The 17,337-nt window shown below is 36.1% G+C and overlaps 1 protein-coding gene across 1 annotated transcript in view; it reads left to right on the top strand.

Moving 5' to 3' along the window:
• The window catches only part of PARD3 (par-3 family cell polarity regulator), a gene marked incomplete at its 5' end in the record, with an annotated part of 522,521 nt that overhangs the window by 280,307 nt on the left and 224,877 nt on the right, over positions 1-17,337 (top strand). The window contains 4 exons of the mRNA XM_023521117.1: positions 1,086-1,274; positions 2,606-2,776; positions 10,202-10,352; positions 16,684-16,873. Of these exons, the coding sequence (XP_023376885.1) occupies positions 1,086-1,274; positions 2,606-2,776; positions 10,202-10,352; positions 16,684-16,873 (701 nt within the window). The remainder of the gene's footprint in view (positions 1-1,085; positions 1,275-2,605; positions 2,777-10,201; positions 10,353-16,683; positions 16,874-17,337) is intronic.

Genomic DNA, 17,337 nt, shown 5'->3' with positions numbered 1-17,337 from the left:
GGCAAATATTTTAAAATTGGAAAAAGAGAATGAGAAATACATTGTAGGACTAGATGAGACATTTAGTTGTGATTTGAAAAGCTCCTGCTACATGTCAGTTTTGTGGTTGGAAATAGTGAGTTTGAAAAAGAATTCTGGCCTTCGTCTTTTGGAGGTGACTGGTGTAGAGATCTAGGTGGTGGAAATCTTTACCGTAGGTGGGATTATTGAGGAAGAGCTTAGGAGGCACGCTGCTTTCTCATTTTTATTGACAGACTATGTCATTTCACTGCATTTCATCAGGTTATACTTTAAGCTTTCATTTCTTCCTTGCTGTTTTAATAAAGATGGGCAAGCGTTTGTGTAACTTAAAAATGTTTATTCGAAAGCAGTCTTTTATGCAGTTGATGACTGCAATTCTGAAATCAAAGTTTGCATATACAACTAACTAATTAAACAATATTGCTTGAATAGTATTTACCAGCTGCATTATGTATGGTACAGTATTGTGAAAACATTTCTCATGCTGTTTATCTCCACTTTGTCTCACAGATGTTGAAGGTTGAAACTCTCTAGTGGCTCTCTGAAAATGAATACCTTTTTCTGCTGACTTTGTATCATCAGGATTTGTTATTGTTTTGTGAATAAAAGGATGTACCATTAGTCAACATGAAACTATTAATAATGTTGCAAATTCCTAATGAAAAAAAGGGACAAATGAGTTATATTTATTTGTTTTGATTCCTGCTGTTACTGTTTTCCTCCTGTGGTTTGGAATATATAAACAGAGCAAAAAAAAGAAATCTAAAACTCTAGGAGTCTTCATGTCTTCAGTCGTTTCAGTACATCTTCCCCCTATCTTTCTGAGAATCTGGTTTGGGTTCGTTTCAATATTGAAACAAATGCTGCATAAAAATATTAACAGCTGGTTCCAGGAATCATCTGGAGGCGGTGCAGATGCCGGGCCATCATGGATCTCGTCATGGAACTTTGGTGAAATACTGAGCCTGTTATGATTAAAGAGCTGCTCATTAGCAGTCTTTAAAAATAACTGTGAGAAAGAAACATTGGAATATAATATGCTATGCAATTTTGTTCCCTATTAGAAAGCAGAAGATGAGGATGTTGTTCTCACACCTGATGGCACCAGGGAATTTCTGACATTTGAAGTTCCACTAAATGATTCTGGATCAGCCGGTCTTGGTGTCAGTGTCAAAGGTAACCGGTCAAAGGAGAACCATGCGGATTTGGGAATCTTTGTCAAGTCCATTATTAATGGAGGAGCAGCATCTAAAGTAAGCAAATGTCAACTTTACCAAGGTTATGCCAATTAGTACAAATGTTTAATTCCAACCCTATAACTATTTTGGAAATATATACACTGCAGGGGAAGGCAAACTGTCCTCTCCCCTCTTAGATTCTGTTTATGCAGCCTGTGAATTAAACTGTCAAAAGACAGATTAACAGATTTTATTGAAGCTAATACTGTAGGTTTTATGTGTACTGGGGTTCCACAAAAAATAAGTGAAAACTAAAGAAGCGGTGAGACTCGGAAGCTTGTATACCATTTTAGCAAAGGATGATTGATAGATACATTGTGGAGAAGTGATTAAAAATCAGAAAAGGGGTTTGAGATTCTAGGGGCTAGACATTGTGGGAAGTAAATTGATGGGGGAAACTAATGGTAGATAAGGTTTATTTCGTAAGGTTTGTTTATGCAGACTAATCTCAGTGCCATCTCTGTCTCCGATGTTGAACATTGTCCTTCTTTTTTCTGGTTTGGGAGAAGAGAAGGGACACTTTTATAAAAGGAAATTTGTGTCCTGCATTTAGGCAGAAAGGGGAGGCCAGAGAACACCTCCTGTGTCTATCATTTCTCAGTTGCCTTCAGCTCAAAATGATCCTTATGCCAAAGAGGTGTATTTTGGGTTGGTGTAGTCTGATATCCTGTAACACTTAATAAATCTTTTCTGGTTTCTTTAAAATATGATCAAACAACTAGAATAAATCTCAGTGATTTCTCATTTTGGGATGGAGTCCATGGCTTCAACTCCCCATTTTATTTTTTGTCTCACAGAATTTACAATCCATAGTCCTTCTACTTAAATGAAGATAATCTGTGCAAAGACTTAGTTTAGGTTCTTTCTGCCATACAGTCAAGGTTAATCTTTGTCCCTCCTCTCCCCTGTCTGTGAGTCACTTATCTTATTTCCCAGTCTGGAGAAAATTTCCTGGCTGTTTGTGAAGGGAGCCCTTTCCTCTCTGTACTTTTCCTAATAGCCTTGAGCTTTTGCTTGTCTTGGGTTGTAAATAACCTCTATGGGTGTCTCTGGAAGCAAGAAAGTAATCACTTTGTGTCCTTTGAATTAGTATGCTATTTTGGTAAACAGATTATGATAATGACTTGATTTATAAATGTGTAAATGATGGAAATAGACACAGGCCACACTGACTGCGTAGACATTATTATGCGAGCGTTCAATTGGGCAAATCCGTTAGGATTAAAGCCTCGAATAACTTTTTTTTTTTTTGCTTTGTTTTTATTTTTTTTTTAACTAAAGGAAAAGCAACTTCTTTTATAACAGACTATTTAATAGCACTTATTTTTACCTGTTTTTCTTCCCAGGATGGAAGGCTTCGGGTGAATGATCAGCTGATAGCAGTGAATGGAGAGTCCCTGTTGGGCAAGACAAACCAGGACGCCATGGAAACCCTCAGACGGTCCATGTCCACCGAAGGGAATAAGCGAGGAATGATCCAGCTCATTGTTGCAAGGCGAATAAGCAAATGCAATGAGGTAAAGAATAAAAAATAAAAAGACAAAAGGCACCAGCATTTGAAATTGTAATAAGACTGAGTTTCTGGCCTAACATTGGATAGAAAATGGCAAGTCCTGGGACTTTGCCTCCAAACACTATTATCTTTACATGCTATAGCTTGATTGTATTGTCAGTGGGATTTATTTTCTTAATTCTGTGGTCAAAATATTTCTACTTGTGCATTAGTATTTCTATTGCCAACCCAACAGATAACATTGGGATCTTAAAGGTACCTTTAACTGAGAATCACACCTTCCTGCTCAGAGCTAGCAGTTCTCTTCTATTCAGCAGTGTGGCCCCTGGGAGGGAGAAACAATAAAACAACAATTGATTGTTCATTTGTTTATCTAAAATGGATGCCTCTTACAAAGTCCCTAAGGGGAGTCTCTATCCTGTGGCATGGTCACAAGTGTAAGCCTCTACTCCTGTCTCCCCTTTCTCCTTCACTATAAGGTTGAGTGTTGTCCCCTTGAGTGTCGGTGATGTCTATTGTATAATACCATGGTTGGTTCCAGATTTATTCTGCGCTATGTAATTAGGAGTGAGTAGGAATGGGATGGTCACACCTGTTTTCTCAAATAAGTAAAAACATATAAAGTAGAAACATGCGTTTTCATATATCAGGACATTTGTAAAAGTTAAAAAGCAATTATATGTACATATATACATAATTGATAATTAATATTAGAACCAGAAAACAAATTTCATGAATCTATTAAAAATTATATGCCATCTATAGGAAATAGGCGAGACCTGACAATTTGTAGAAAGCAAAGCTTGTTGAAAATGTAAAGATTATTTTTATTGATGCTCAAATTGACCTTTTTAAATAAACTAATAGAAAATTACTAGCAAATAGAAAATCCCCGGGGGATCGATTAACTTTTTTGGAGAAACTGAAATTGCTATCCAAATTATTTGAGTGTTTTTCTTAATTTTAAAATCCATTTTTAATATGTAAAGCAAGCTTTTCAGGTCGTGCCAGTCATCTCATAGTACAATCCTATTTTGCAACAAAAACGTACTTTCGCGCCCAATGGGTAGTAGTGTAGAGGTGACCATTTTTTGAAAGGTTATTGATCATTGACTTATCTATTTATTTTACAAATGGAGAGTGAGGTAACAGTAATTAAATTAACTTTCACACCAATAAGAGAACAATTTAGCTTTAACTAAAAATCTCAGAGTAGAAAAGAGCGTGACATAAAAATGTTCACTTTTATATTATAAATATAAATGGTGATTCCTCAGACTAGGCTACTGGGTTAGTTTTCTTCAATAATAATTTTTATTTTTATTTCTTGCCAAATCATTGACTGATCTTTTTAATGAAAGCTCTTCAAAGTGCTTACATGATGAAAAATTCTCAACAGTAAGTTTATAAGATACATTATTCTTTGTTATTTTTTTTCTGAAACTGAATTTCAGATCCCACAAAGAGTGCATATTCATTAAACAGATGTTTATTGAGCATTCACTATATTCAGAAAATGTGTTAAGATCCTGGGGATATGGAGGTGAATTAAACAAATGAGGTCCTTCTCTCATAAAACTTACATTCTACCAGACAATATATCATACTCTTAGTCTCTTTAAAAAACAAACTAACATTAGTAACACCTTTCATAGTTCTCCTCCAGAGGAAAACATTGACTGTTCTAGGGGGACTTAAAGCTAAGACATGTACTGATGGTCAGCGTCGTGAATCCAGATGCTTTCGTCTGGTTCAGATGATTCCTTATTGTTCCCCAAACAGTAGCAAAGCAGATCTGCTCCGGCTCGAAAATGTTTTGAGAAAAGCACTGATTTTATTCCTTGTTGCCCTGTAGCAGACATGAATTTGGAATCCCACTGAAATATCTTTGTGTCCCATTCACTTCTGTATATGAATTTATGTGAATGAAATGATTTAAGTCAGGGAACAGCTGCAGTAGACAGTAGTAGACTTTAATATTCAATATTCCTTATGGTATCATTTTCACGCATTGCTGGTTATTACTATTCCTTAGGATAGAGTAAGCTTATAAAACAATTATATCAAAAAAATCTTATTAGGAGTGCTGTGCTTTCTTTGTAATAATAGCGAGAAGCCTTTTATACTGACAGGATTTAACTAAAGAATTATATGAAGACAGAAGAATTCCATTCAGCTTCCCATAAGGCTTAAGACATGATTTTGCTGCTATTGTACTTATATATTACCTTTGGAAAAATGTCTCCCTGAATTACCAGGAGGGTGTGTGTAAATTATGTTACAGTAAATATTGATATAAGCATGGGGTGTCCTGTCATGAATGAACCTCAAGCCAAAATAAAGTGCTTGAGTTCTCTCCTTCTGGATCCGTTAGTCAGCCACGTAGTCCAGTCTTTGACAGTGTCACAAAGCTATATTTTATGAACATATCTTTAAATCAAGAGTTTGTGTACTTAATTTCAAGCTATAGAAAATGAGAATTTGCGAAAGAAAATCTTTTGTACTTTGTCACATCTCTCCTTGTCTTTATATGTGGGAAGTGCTGTATATTAGTATTTTTTTTAAATAAATTATTTATCAAATTGCCATACTAGGTTATCCACTTACCCGCGTTATCCCTCTACGACACATTTGAGATTTTCTCTGGAGGACATTTTTCAGTGTATTGCTTGACCTTTCGGGAATCTGAACACTACTTCATTCTTGAATCATTTCTTACCTGCTCTCTCCATTTTCCTCCTACTTCACTCTGGCTCTTCTCTCTCCTCTGAGGTTCCTCTTTCTGCCTGTTCTTTTATTGTCAGCATTCCTACAGGTTGTTCTTGGGCCAGTCTTTCTTCCTCTGCATGTGCTCCTGGCTGACCTTCTTTACTTTTGCAGTGACTATAAATTCCAAGATAGCTGGGACCGCGTCCATCTGCCATGTTCCTATCGCTCTGTCACAGGTGTCTATCCCAGGACTGATACCTAAATGTGGACTGAATGATGAGGGAAATAATCTTAGAGAATGTGGCAGTTTTAGAAGAAAAAGGTAACTTAGTTACTATAAGAGACTGAAGTTCCAAGAAAGCCATCAGACAGGTAACAAAATTAATATTTTAATAGTTATTCTGGATTTCCTTTGCTTTCCTTAGATCTAATGCTTTTACTTAAGTAAAACATTTAAAAACATTTCCTAAGCAGTAATTGTTTCTTAAAAAAAAAAAAAAAAATGAGAAGAAATGACTTTCCCCTTGTTTTGTGCCCCTGGGGGATCGATTAACTTTTTTGGAGAAAAATTTCTCAAGTCCTGGCATTCTTTTACACTGGAAAGAATACGTAAAGCAATAGGCAGAAACAGTGGTATCTGTGGTATCCACAAAGGATCAGTTTTTTGAATACTTCGAAGGAGAGTGGTGGGAAATGGAAGCAAACACACGCATCATTCTTTAAGCATTGAAAATAAACTATGTATGAGAATTATGCTGATTTTAAATGTTCTGAGGAAATTAGTATTTGTAGAAATTACTGTAATTTAACATAGGTCCCAGTCATTTCATTATATCTCTGTTGGACATGATTTCATGGAAAGCCTGTCTTAGTCTCAACAGAGAATATGACCAGGTAGCTTTTGTCGTAGACCCCCATACTGAAGGATTTAGTCATCAAGCACTGCTTTCAAATGAATTCTCTCTCCAGGTTTAATCCTCTTAGAATTAGAAAGCTTTAGTAGAATAAGAAGGGGCCTAAGGTATCATTTATGATTCTCTTCATTTTTATGTATTAAGGAATAAATGTGGAGAGGTCAAATGATTTGCTTAATAGCTGCAAGGCCAAGGTAGTGGCAAAGTAATTTAGAAGCAAGGTGTCCATTCCTCTTATGCATATGATTGGGTCTAATTGACTGTGATTGTGTAGTTCAGGCCATTTATATTCTGGTCCTATTGGGAAGTAGTGTACAATGAAAGTGCGGGCTTTAACATCAGAGAGAGTCAGTTACTTTCTGGGTCTGCTACATACCGGCAGAGTAAACTCGGGAGCCTTCCTGAGGATGACTCTGATCCTTGCTGTTGTCCACAGGGTGTTGTGAAGGAAATTAAATGTGGCCCTGCATTAAAATCGAACCTGAAACTATACCCTAAAACTCCAGCCACTCTTCTCTAATGCCAACCCCCTTCTTTTTATTCATTGTTCTGTGTTTATGTCTCCTTTGGATGTTAGTACTTTCTCAATGTAAAATTGGAATCTAGGTCAGTTTTTTAATTTCAACATCGTGCTGCTGCCTCAGCTTTAAAGGCCTCCTTCCACATGGCCTCGTATGTATAAGATCTCTAAACTATTTTAAGGAAAATTTGAATCATTGACTTAGGAATAAATTTATTCATCCCATTATTCACCCAGTACGTGCTCTGTGCCAGGCATTGGGGATAAAATACAATAAGTTTATAAAGACTGAAATGTCGAAAATAAGATTGTGCCAAATACTAACTAGGACCCAGTTTTAAGTTTGCCGAAGGGGATTAGGGCTGTATCTCTGCCAGCTTTTCAATGTTTATAGTCAAGTTGGTGGAATACATTTTTTTTTATGTGAAGACATCATTCAGCCCGCTAATGCCTACTTAAAACAACATGAGATTTTTGCTAAATCCCACAGAAATTGTATTAGTTTTTCAAAAGAATCCAAGATTTTAACTCTTCCTAAGAAGAGTAGGCCAAGTATATTATAAAAAGCATTTTCATTGCACAATATCCAGTTTTTTGTTATTAAATAGCATTTGTTACTTTCTGAATATAAAGTGGCATATAATCATTTGACTATCTGAATATCTTTTTAAAGAACATATTTACATTATTTTTAGAGATTGAGGTAATTCCCAATTTTTATACCTTTGTAAATAAAGTTATGAGAAATATTATATCTTTGTTATTCACATAGCTTATTTCATGAGGATAGTGAGCACAAAGTGAAATAAATGACCTGGTCTAAGACTATAAGGTATTTTTTGACCTGTGATCTACATGTTCACATTACTTCAGAAAAAGACTGTATCACTTTACACTGCTACCCAGTGTGAGTTATCTTGCTGCAACCCAGAGTTAATTTTTCTTCAGTAGGTCAAAAGGCTTTCCTATTTTCCTAGGGGGCCGAGGGGTCCAACACAACCACCGCTACTTAGGACCAAATGAAGTTGGATCAAAGAACATTTATGCACTTTAAACAAACAAAGTGAAAATTACAGTTCACTTCTTTTGGTTTCTTTTTCTAATTGAGCTTAATTTGATAAAGGTTTTATGTAAGGAGACCGAAAGGGCCTGGGAGCAGCTTGATCACAGAAAGGCCTGGGCGCCCTTCAGGGTCAGCCTTGCTCCTGCCTCCTCCTCCGTGTGCCCATGCCAGTCTGACACATTTCTCTTTCTTAAACTCATTTTTGTAGCATGCACGCGCACACACGTAGATCATCAAAAGATTTAAAATCAGTTGTGGTTTTTTTTTTAAGAAATTAAAAGGCATTGTATCTTCTGTTAAATATTTATGTAGTAGGCTATTGATGTCTTCATTTAAATCTGTCTTTTGAGATGCAAATTAGACGTGGTTAGGGAAGCTGGGGAGCTATGCATTCTTTCCCAGGAAAATGGTCAAGTGCAAGATTCTATCTGAACAGGCATCTTACTGTTTTTCCCTATAAAGCCTGCATGTACTATTTTTTAAATCAAATTTTTATTTGACTTTATAGAATTCTAAAATAGCCTTATGGGATATTTAGGAGTTTCTCATGAAGGAGCTTTATAAAGATTTTATCATCTAGAAAATTGCAGAGTTATATAGTTCAATTAAATATATTTGTTAGGCAAACTTGAAGCTATCTTATGATGAAATAAATTATTGCATAGCAAGCAGGTCTTGTGTATAGGGACTGGAATAGCAAGTCTCTTAACGTATGTTCTTATTTTAAAAATTCAAACATACTTGTTCTTAAGGTATAGGGTATTCGTTTTGTTTGTTTTTGTTTTTACCTCCCCAAAGTACCTTGGAATTTAGGCATAGTATTCTTTCAGAAGATGTTCTTTATTCTTATGCATCAGAGACCTTGACTATTTCATTTACTTTTCAGTAAAGCTGTCAGTTGTAATCTGCGATTTAAAAAAAACTAATAAAACAAGTCCTCATTTCACAATTTAAACCTTATTGAGTCTAATTCGCTAGCGCTGCAAGTTTATTATTCTCCTGCAGTTTGACGTGCCTCCGGTTGTAATTGTGTTGACCCTTCAACACATTAAATCTCCCCAGTGCTTATCAAACTGGGAGAGATAAGTCTACAATTTGGAACTTCATTAAATATCTCATTTATATTAAACAGATGATAGCTTCTAACAGAAATAATAATTTGTTCTAGCGCAGGAACCGCGGCAGTTGTGGTTTCATCTGCTGGGAACATGTAGTTTCCTCTTCAGCTTTGCTGTGTTGTGCTGGGCCGCCGCTGCTCCCTAAGCCCTCTCTGCCTCTGGCCGCAAGCCAGCACCAAAACGTCACAAGATATTAGTCCACAGGGTTAACCTCAGAGCCCACATTGGGAGCATCGTAGTTAAATGTGCTTTGTTTCTCCTTGAAGCAGGTTTGTTTCAAGGCCTTATTAACATAGGTCTTAAATTCATATTATTTTTATAAAGAATATGACTTATAAGGCACAGCTGCTTTAAATAATGCCACATACAATTTTATTCACAGTAATAGAAATTGAACTGTATTCTTTGCTTATTTAGTAGATTGTATATGTTTGTGAAAAATGCATTTTTACCTGCTTCATTAGAATATTTGGTTCTTACTTTTATATTGTTCTTATGCTATTGAAGCGCTTTTCTTAGTTATTTGCTATCCCATGCCTAAGATCACAGTCAGAGAATAGGGTGATTATTCCTAATGCCTAGCAGAAGAAATATAGGCTCAGTGTATTGTTCAAGACACCTGAGCTGACAGGTGGTCGCTGGGTCTTGCAGAGTGGGTAGCAGTTCTACTGGCATGCACATGCTGATGTGTGCTAATTGTCACGTGTGCTTACACACCATAGGTGTATAGTTAAGTTCCAGCTTCCCTTCTGATAAAGCGTGCTTTGTGCAGAGCAACATCTCATGAAGAATTCAGAATTAAATCATAACTTAAATTGACTTCAACAGATACTAACAGTCAAACTGAAAAAACAAGCTTTTAATATACATATTTTTCCTCCAATGGTTGAAATCTGACAGAACTTCATGGGAGGCACAGTGTAAAGTGGCACAGAAAGTTGGTCATTAGGCAGAGCTGTCATCACAAATTATTTTGGTACAGGGTGAAAAGTTCTAGTTCATTTGGTACCCAGTTGGATGCAGGCCTTGGGCAAGTTGTTATAATCCCCCCATGCTGCTAATGGGCCTCCAGTCCTGACTTTCCCTTGCCCCCCTTTCTCTGTAGCTGAAGTCACCTGGGAGCCCCTCTGGACCTGAGCTGCCCATTGAAACAGTGTTGGATGACAGAGAACGAAGAATTTCCCATTCCCTTTACAGTGGGATTGAGGGACTCGATGAATCACCCACAAGAAATGCTGCACTCAGTAGGATAATGGGTGAGTCAGGTAAAACTGTTTATCACATCTTATTTTTATGCTTTAACTAGCTCACGGAGAGGTTGTTAATGTAATATTAATGCAAAGGAGGCCCATGTTTTCAAGAGAAAAAGATCAGGTTCATTATAATCATTCAGGAAGTGTTGATATGAAGAGAATAAATCAATATATTGATTTTGTGAAGTGAGTTTTAGATCCTGTAACGTGGGAAGAAAAAAAGAAAGGAATCACATAGAAATGTTTCTTAGTGATCAAGATATTCTTAGTTTGTTTGAGATAAGTTAAATAATGTATTTTCAAAAATCAAAATTTAGTGGTTTATGGCAAGAAGGATTCAAAAGTTACATATTAATCACAGTAGCACTGTTTGGAGGGAGAGGGAAAATCCAAATGTACATGGATAGGTGTATGTACGAGGTACAGTCACATTTATTTGATTTGCACCTAATAGAATGGGACCATTTTTAGTTGAATCTCTACTTTTCCAAAGCCTTCATTTTAAAATCCCGAAATGAGATTTTGCGCCCTTTGTTTGGATTCGCCTGCATGGCCCCCAGTGGGTAATGAGGTTATTAGTACTTGCTCTGCAGCAGTGCAGCTTTTTCCGAGCAGATCCAGTTAATAAAGACTTGCTTTGCCACAGGAGTGGTTGGCTGTACTGAGCTGCTCATCTTGGGAATAGCTTGGGAGAGTTTTCGAATTTAAAACACAGGAAGCTGTTTTGATTAAAATAGCACTTGATGTAAAACACTTTCATTGGCGTTATGTTTTGCAAAGCTCTAATGCAAAGTAAAACGCTGAATTTTACTCCATTTTGAATATATTTAGTATAGATTTAATACTATTCAAGTTTCTAGCGTGAAGCTTCATTAGAAGAAGAATCTATTTCATTCTTAAGTGGATGTTTATGGAAAGCCTGCTATTGGCAAGATACTGTGTGTATACTTTTGCTGTAGATACAAAGATGAATAGAAACAATCTCTGCCTTCAAAGAACTTTCTACTGGGCATGATAGGAAAAATATATAAACATGACTACTAGAACTTTCTGTTGTTCTTCTAATCCCTCTAGCTTTCTGGTTTGGAAAAACTGCTAAATTCTCAATTTTTTATGATGTCACATGTAGAATTTACGCATGCCAACTGTAGTTTTATTTTGTCAGCATTTTTGTTTTTGCCTCCTTGACATAAGTGAAAGTATGGGAAGGATGCTAAAGATATTGTACACCTGTTAGGTGACAGGCATCGCACATAATTTATCACATTAATCTTTGCTTATTAATGATCACTCTCTTCACTGCTCTTGGATTTTCCATACTTTCCTGGATTTGGTATAAAACTTTATCTTTATTAAATACTTTTTTATTGATGAAAATTCAGACCCCTTGAAAGAAAGAGAGTGTATGTGTCCCTGGATCTGTGTGCATACAAAGTGATATGCTGTAATTTCCCCTTTGTTATAGGAACGTAGGACTTGCCATACTGAATCAGACCATTGGTCCACCAGTTCCTGTAACCTGCGTCCTGCCTCCAATCCCTGAAGCTTCAGAGGAAGGCGAAAAACTAAAACTAAAAACAAAACAAAACAAAAAAACCCGCCCCAATTCATCTAGTGACCTTTTGAAATGCTGTATATGTGGGTTGAGGATTCCTTCATTTTTTTATAGTCTGTTGCCCTGATTTTGTGAGCTATGGCTTCATTAGTCCGCTTAAGTTTGCATCGTAGTCGGTATTGTTTTTCCTTCCCTCTGCTAGAGGTTTAATGGACTTTTAAAATTCCAGATGCTTCACCCAGGGCAGCAACTTCTCTCCCAGCTCTGTGCTTTGTGAGGTACTGTGCATGCCCATTTGGGCTGGGGGATGCAGACTCTTTATCCAAATAGATGCTAAACGATTTGGATGTTTTCTTAAGACAGTTTTTTTTTTTACATGTTGTACTAGAAATTAGGGATCCCATATAGTTTTACCGTGAGAAATGCATGTACTTAATTTGACTTAAGTTTTGCAAATTTGAGAATTCCTCAGTCTTTGCCAGTCTCTATTCCAATATCATTAGCCCCAACAAACAATACTGTTTGTTAAGCCAGTTCCCACTTAAAGTTAGAAATCCTACAAAAGATGTTACCTTGCAACAAAATACCAAAACAGTGTGCCAAATATATAGGTATTGAGTCACTGAATTTCTATCAACCTAAACCAATACCAATTTTATTTATTGATTTGCATAGTATCTATGTACATGGGAATTTCTCAGACAGATCTTGTTTGTTTAATGGCTATCTTCTACACATTTAGAATAACTTGTGTAGACTCTGGTATAGGTGGTGGTATTTACTTCATAATCTGCTATGATTTAAATAGAACTTTATATTGAAATTCCAGTTGATCACATTAAGAAATGATTCATTTTATACAAACATGGTGAATTTTCATGTAGAATATTCCTCATGTAGGACTCTAGACCAAAAGGAGTGTTGAGGCTTTCTGACTCATATCTGTGGGAGCATATCCAGGAGAGAAGCTTTTAATAATAGATTTAAAGAAAAAAAAAATGCAAGAGTTGTTAGAGTTGGAAGGATGGATGTCAGGTATCATCAGCCATACTTTCCCACTTAACAGATAAAGGAACAAAGTCCCAAGATCCCATGATGATTTTTATTTTGTTTTTAGTTGCTTCCTATTTCTAAAAGTAGCCTCGCTGGAGTATACTGAGATCATAAAATTTGTGACATTTGCCTTTATTAACATCAATTATAGCTATTCACATCTTTAAGCAAAAGATATTAGACGGTCTCCAGAATCTATTCCTTGCTTGCAACCACAGTGATCTAAAAATCAAAGAAGTTAATCTTTGAAAGCAACCTTAGAAATCATATATTCCAACCAACTTATCTTCTGGTTGGGGAATTATGGACCAAAGAATTTAAGTGACAAGTCAGAAGCTGCAAAGTTTCTGTGCTTCTGAACCAACCTTACAATATATATTTTTGTGAGTCGTAAGTCCTACTAATGTAGGACCTGATCCATCTCCTTAGCTTTTCGTGGAGTCAGCCAGGTTTGTGACCAAAGATGAGATGTCTCCAAATGGCATATTGGCTGACTTTCCAGTATCCTGGATTTTGAGAGAGTTGTCCTTGACATTCACCAGAAAGAAATCTGTAGTGAGCCTGCATAGGATTTCTTTTTTTCTTTTTTTTTTTTTTTAAGCCTTAAAAATATTTTACAAATTGCTGAACTGTCTTAACTAATTTAATCAACATGTTCATAAAATCACAAGTCGACATTTGGGATTGTAGAATCTTAAATTTTTTCCAACGTTTTAATCTGAAGAATTTTTCTGTTTAAAGCAAAATTGAAATCTGTTGTATCCATTTTAGAATTTGATCTCAGTAGCTTTTATATTCATACATTTGTGGCGAGTTTAAAAAAATAATAATGTTCATATTATTTTCATCTTGTCAAAAATTCAACAAAGGAAAATGGAACATTAATGTTTTCATTGTGAGTCAAATCACTGGAAATTTTTTTGTCATTTCACCTGTTTTTAGTGTCATGCATGGCATTGCCTTCTCTGTAAATGTACCAATGAATAAATGTTTAGTAAACAATCATTTTGCATCTCATTGTTTCACTCCTCTACAAGATATTGTCTGTTTTAAATCTTAGTTTGTAGTTGTTCATTAACTAGTTGAAGAAAAAAGAATATACATCAAAAAACAGGTCAAAGTCTTCTCAAGTCACCCTTTGAAGGTTTCGCATTTATGATGTGCCAAGTACAGACATAATTAAGAGGTATTGACTGGGTGGAGTTTAGGACAATATGTAGTCAGATAATTTAGTCATCTGTTACCTCCAATATGTTTCTGGAGCCAGATTCCAAGACTACATTCCTAGTAAGCATGTTCCGAAGTGGAAAATTGATGGACAGTATGAATTCTCAAATCTTTTAAGATATTAGCCTCCAGAATCATAAGTGAGAGGAAAAAGCTAAACTGTAATCTAACTATTAGGGAAATTTCTTGCCATTTATTTATATATAAAATTTTAGATCACTGAAGGTACAATGTTTCTCATAACAACATAAAGGGTCGCGATGTGAAGAACCATTTAGTGTCCCGTATTGTTTGTGAGACTGTCTGTCAGACTATGTTGTGTAAACCCACGAGTTTTAGTTTTGTGTTAAAAGGTGGTGCACTATTGTTATACCATATTATTTCCTTCTACTAAATTTTGCCTATGTGAAAAATTGGCATTTAATGCTCTGATGCGTGTTGTCAGTGGTGAGCTGTCAGAGAGAATTCTGATTTTGTCATTCTGTGCACTTTTGTGTGTGTGTGTGGGGGGGGGACATGTCTAAAGAAGGAAATATTTCTTTGGGTAATAGTGCTAGAATATCCGGCCTTACTTATGAATGTTATTTTATTGAACAGATTTCTTTCTTTACTAATATCCTAAAATTCTGTAAGAAATAAATGAGTGACTTTAATTCAGGAAATGGAAATGATTAAGTATTAAATTTGATTTACATTTGCATCATAAGCATTCATAAAAAAGTTATTAGTTTTTACAATTTATCGAAATGGATGCATTTCATATCAAAATAGTTTTCTTGATAAAATACTGAGTAGAGATTTTAGTGAACATGTAGTGTTTCTATCATAGAGTAGTTGATGCTAAATAATGAATGCACTTGAAATTTCTAGCGAGTTTTCTTTTGTGGGTTGTCCTGAAAAGATATATATCAACTTAATTTTTTGCTCCTTTGTTTAAACGTATAGAATAATATGTATTTTTAAAAATCCTTCATGCCTGTATATGTCATTGTGAAATTTCCAAATTAGTATTAAACAAAAATGATAATTTATACATTCTTAAGAATGTTTACTTTAAAAATTAGATCTCAGTACTGATGTCGAAATGTTAATAAACTTTCTACACATCACTGTTGTGCTATTCTAAAAAGTAGCTTTTAATAAAGGAAAAGTACACCGTGTGTAAAATGGTGGCCATGTTGGGATGTATTTTGAGGGGTACCAGTACAGCTGACTTAGCAGGTTTGGACATTGGATTTAAAATGAGTGTTTTTCCATCTTCCTGTAAGGTGACAGAGAGCTTGTCATTCTACCTTGCTTTGTTGGGAAAGCCAGGCCGATGGGCCTGTGTCATCCTGTGCTGCACAATATGTGAGCATGGCCTCCCATGAGTTGTTCACGTGGACCAAGGCTTTGTCCTCATTCCTTGCTCAGAAGTCTGGCACAAGGTTTGAGAAAGACGCCAGAATAACTGTAGATGTTTTGGGGAGGAAGATGGCATCATTTGGACCCCAGTATTATCTTTAAAGGTTCAGAGCCTGAAATAACAATTTTGTCCCAAGAAATGTAAATGCCTGTCATGCTGATCTGTGAACCCGAGCAGATTTTCCTGAAAGAAACTGGTCAGTGTAGACAGTTTTGGGTCTTTCCTTACCAAGAACACTGTATCCTAATTGAATAAATCAAAATTTACAGGCTCCCCTGTCTTGGGTTGAAAACCTCTGGGCCATCAGGTCCTAATATTTGCTCTTTAGGATCAGTCCTGCCATTTCCTTCCAAGGCCTTGATTCTGCACATACTTAGCTTTGGAATGTCGCCTGTATGCACTGTGTGCTTTTCTCCACCATGCATTTAATAATGATGCTGCCGATGTCTAAAATCAGTGTTTCTTCTAGCAGAAAAGACCTGTTCCTCAATCAAAGCCCAACTCTGATATTAACTTTTGTTAAGATTCCCAGCATCCTCTGTCTTCAGCTACCCAGGCAATTACCAGCACTCGCAAATGCCGTAGTACTTTTGGCACATCACTCACAGCACCAATCAATTATCACTTTTTATATGTCTATCCCCTTCTCTAGGGTGTGAGCTATTTAGGAGCAGAGATTAAATCTTTCTTTTGCTACGTGAGCGAATGGTCGAATGATTGATCTAAGTCTGCAGGGCTTCCCTCTACATTTCCTGGTAAAATTTTTCAAAAGACTTTCATAACTTAGAAACTGTAGTATTTTCACATTAGAAGACATTCTGGAGATCATCTTTAGCTTTAGGAATCTTAATACCAGAGAAATGGAATACTCTGCCCAGAGCTGCATAGCTCTAGTGACAGAGGAAGGAATAGACTTGAGGTCTCTGTTTGACTTTCAGTTTTGAAAAATAAATTTCCTTAATTCTATTTTGTTCTACCAGGTTGCGCAGATGTTTGAAAATTTAGACTTTTTCTGATGTAGCAAAGTACTAATATTAATAAACATAACGCTTAGCGTGAGTCTAGAATTTCTTTCTTTTTTTCCCACTGGACAGGTAAATACCAGCTGTCCCCCACAGTGAATATGCCCCAAGATGACACTGTCATTATTGAAGATGACAGATTGCCCGTGCCTCCTCCACATCTCTCTGACCAGTCGTCTTCCAGCTCGCACGATGACGTGGGGTTCGTGCCGACAAACCCCGGCCCCTGGGCTAAAGCTGAAGTCAGTGATTCAGCAGATTGGTAAGATCATACTCCAGGGTTGGAAGACAGTGACTTGCAATCACACTTTATTTTGTGCTTAAATGGTCTATCAGTTAATCATTTTTTTTTAATAGCAGTGTTCTGTTTTCATGGTTTTAATACTCTTGATTATCACTCTTTTAATAAAAGATTCCCTCCAATCCCATAAACTTGCCCCATTGTTTTAGCCTTTCCAAGGCTGTAGTTAATTTAGCAAAAATAACAAAACAACTGCTTACCAAAAAAACCTATTTGTTACGTTTCTCCCATTCATTATTTTAGATCTATGTCAATTCGATGAATTGTTTTTCTATTAAGTAAATAAATTCTAACCAAAATGCTAAGGTGATTCAGCATTTGTCACAATTAGATGACTTTGGCCAAATTAATAGTTGATCTGAGAATGGGAAGGTTTTTTTTTTTCCTTCCTTCCTTCCTTCCTTCCTTCCTTCCTTCCTTCCTTC

This window comes from Pteropus vampyrus, unplaced genomic scaffold (genome assembly GCF_000151845.1).
Source record: "Pteropus vampyrus isolate Shadow unplaced genomic scaffold, Pvam_2.0 Scaffold294, whole genome shotgun sequence".
NCBI classification, from domain to species: domain Eukaryota; kingdom Metazoa; phylum Chordata; class Mammalia; order Chiroptera; family Pteropodidae; genus Pteropus; species Pteropus vampyrus.
This window is presented reverse-complemented; position numbering and strand designations above follow the sequence as displayed.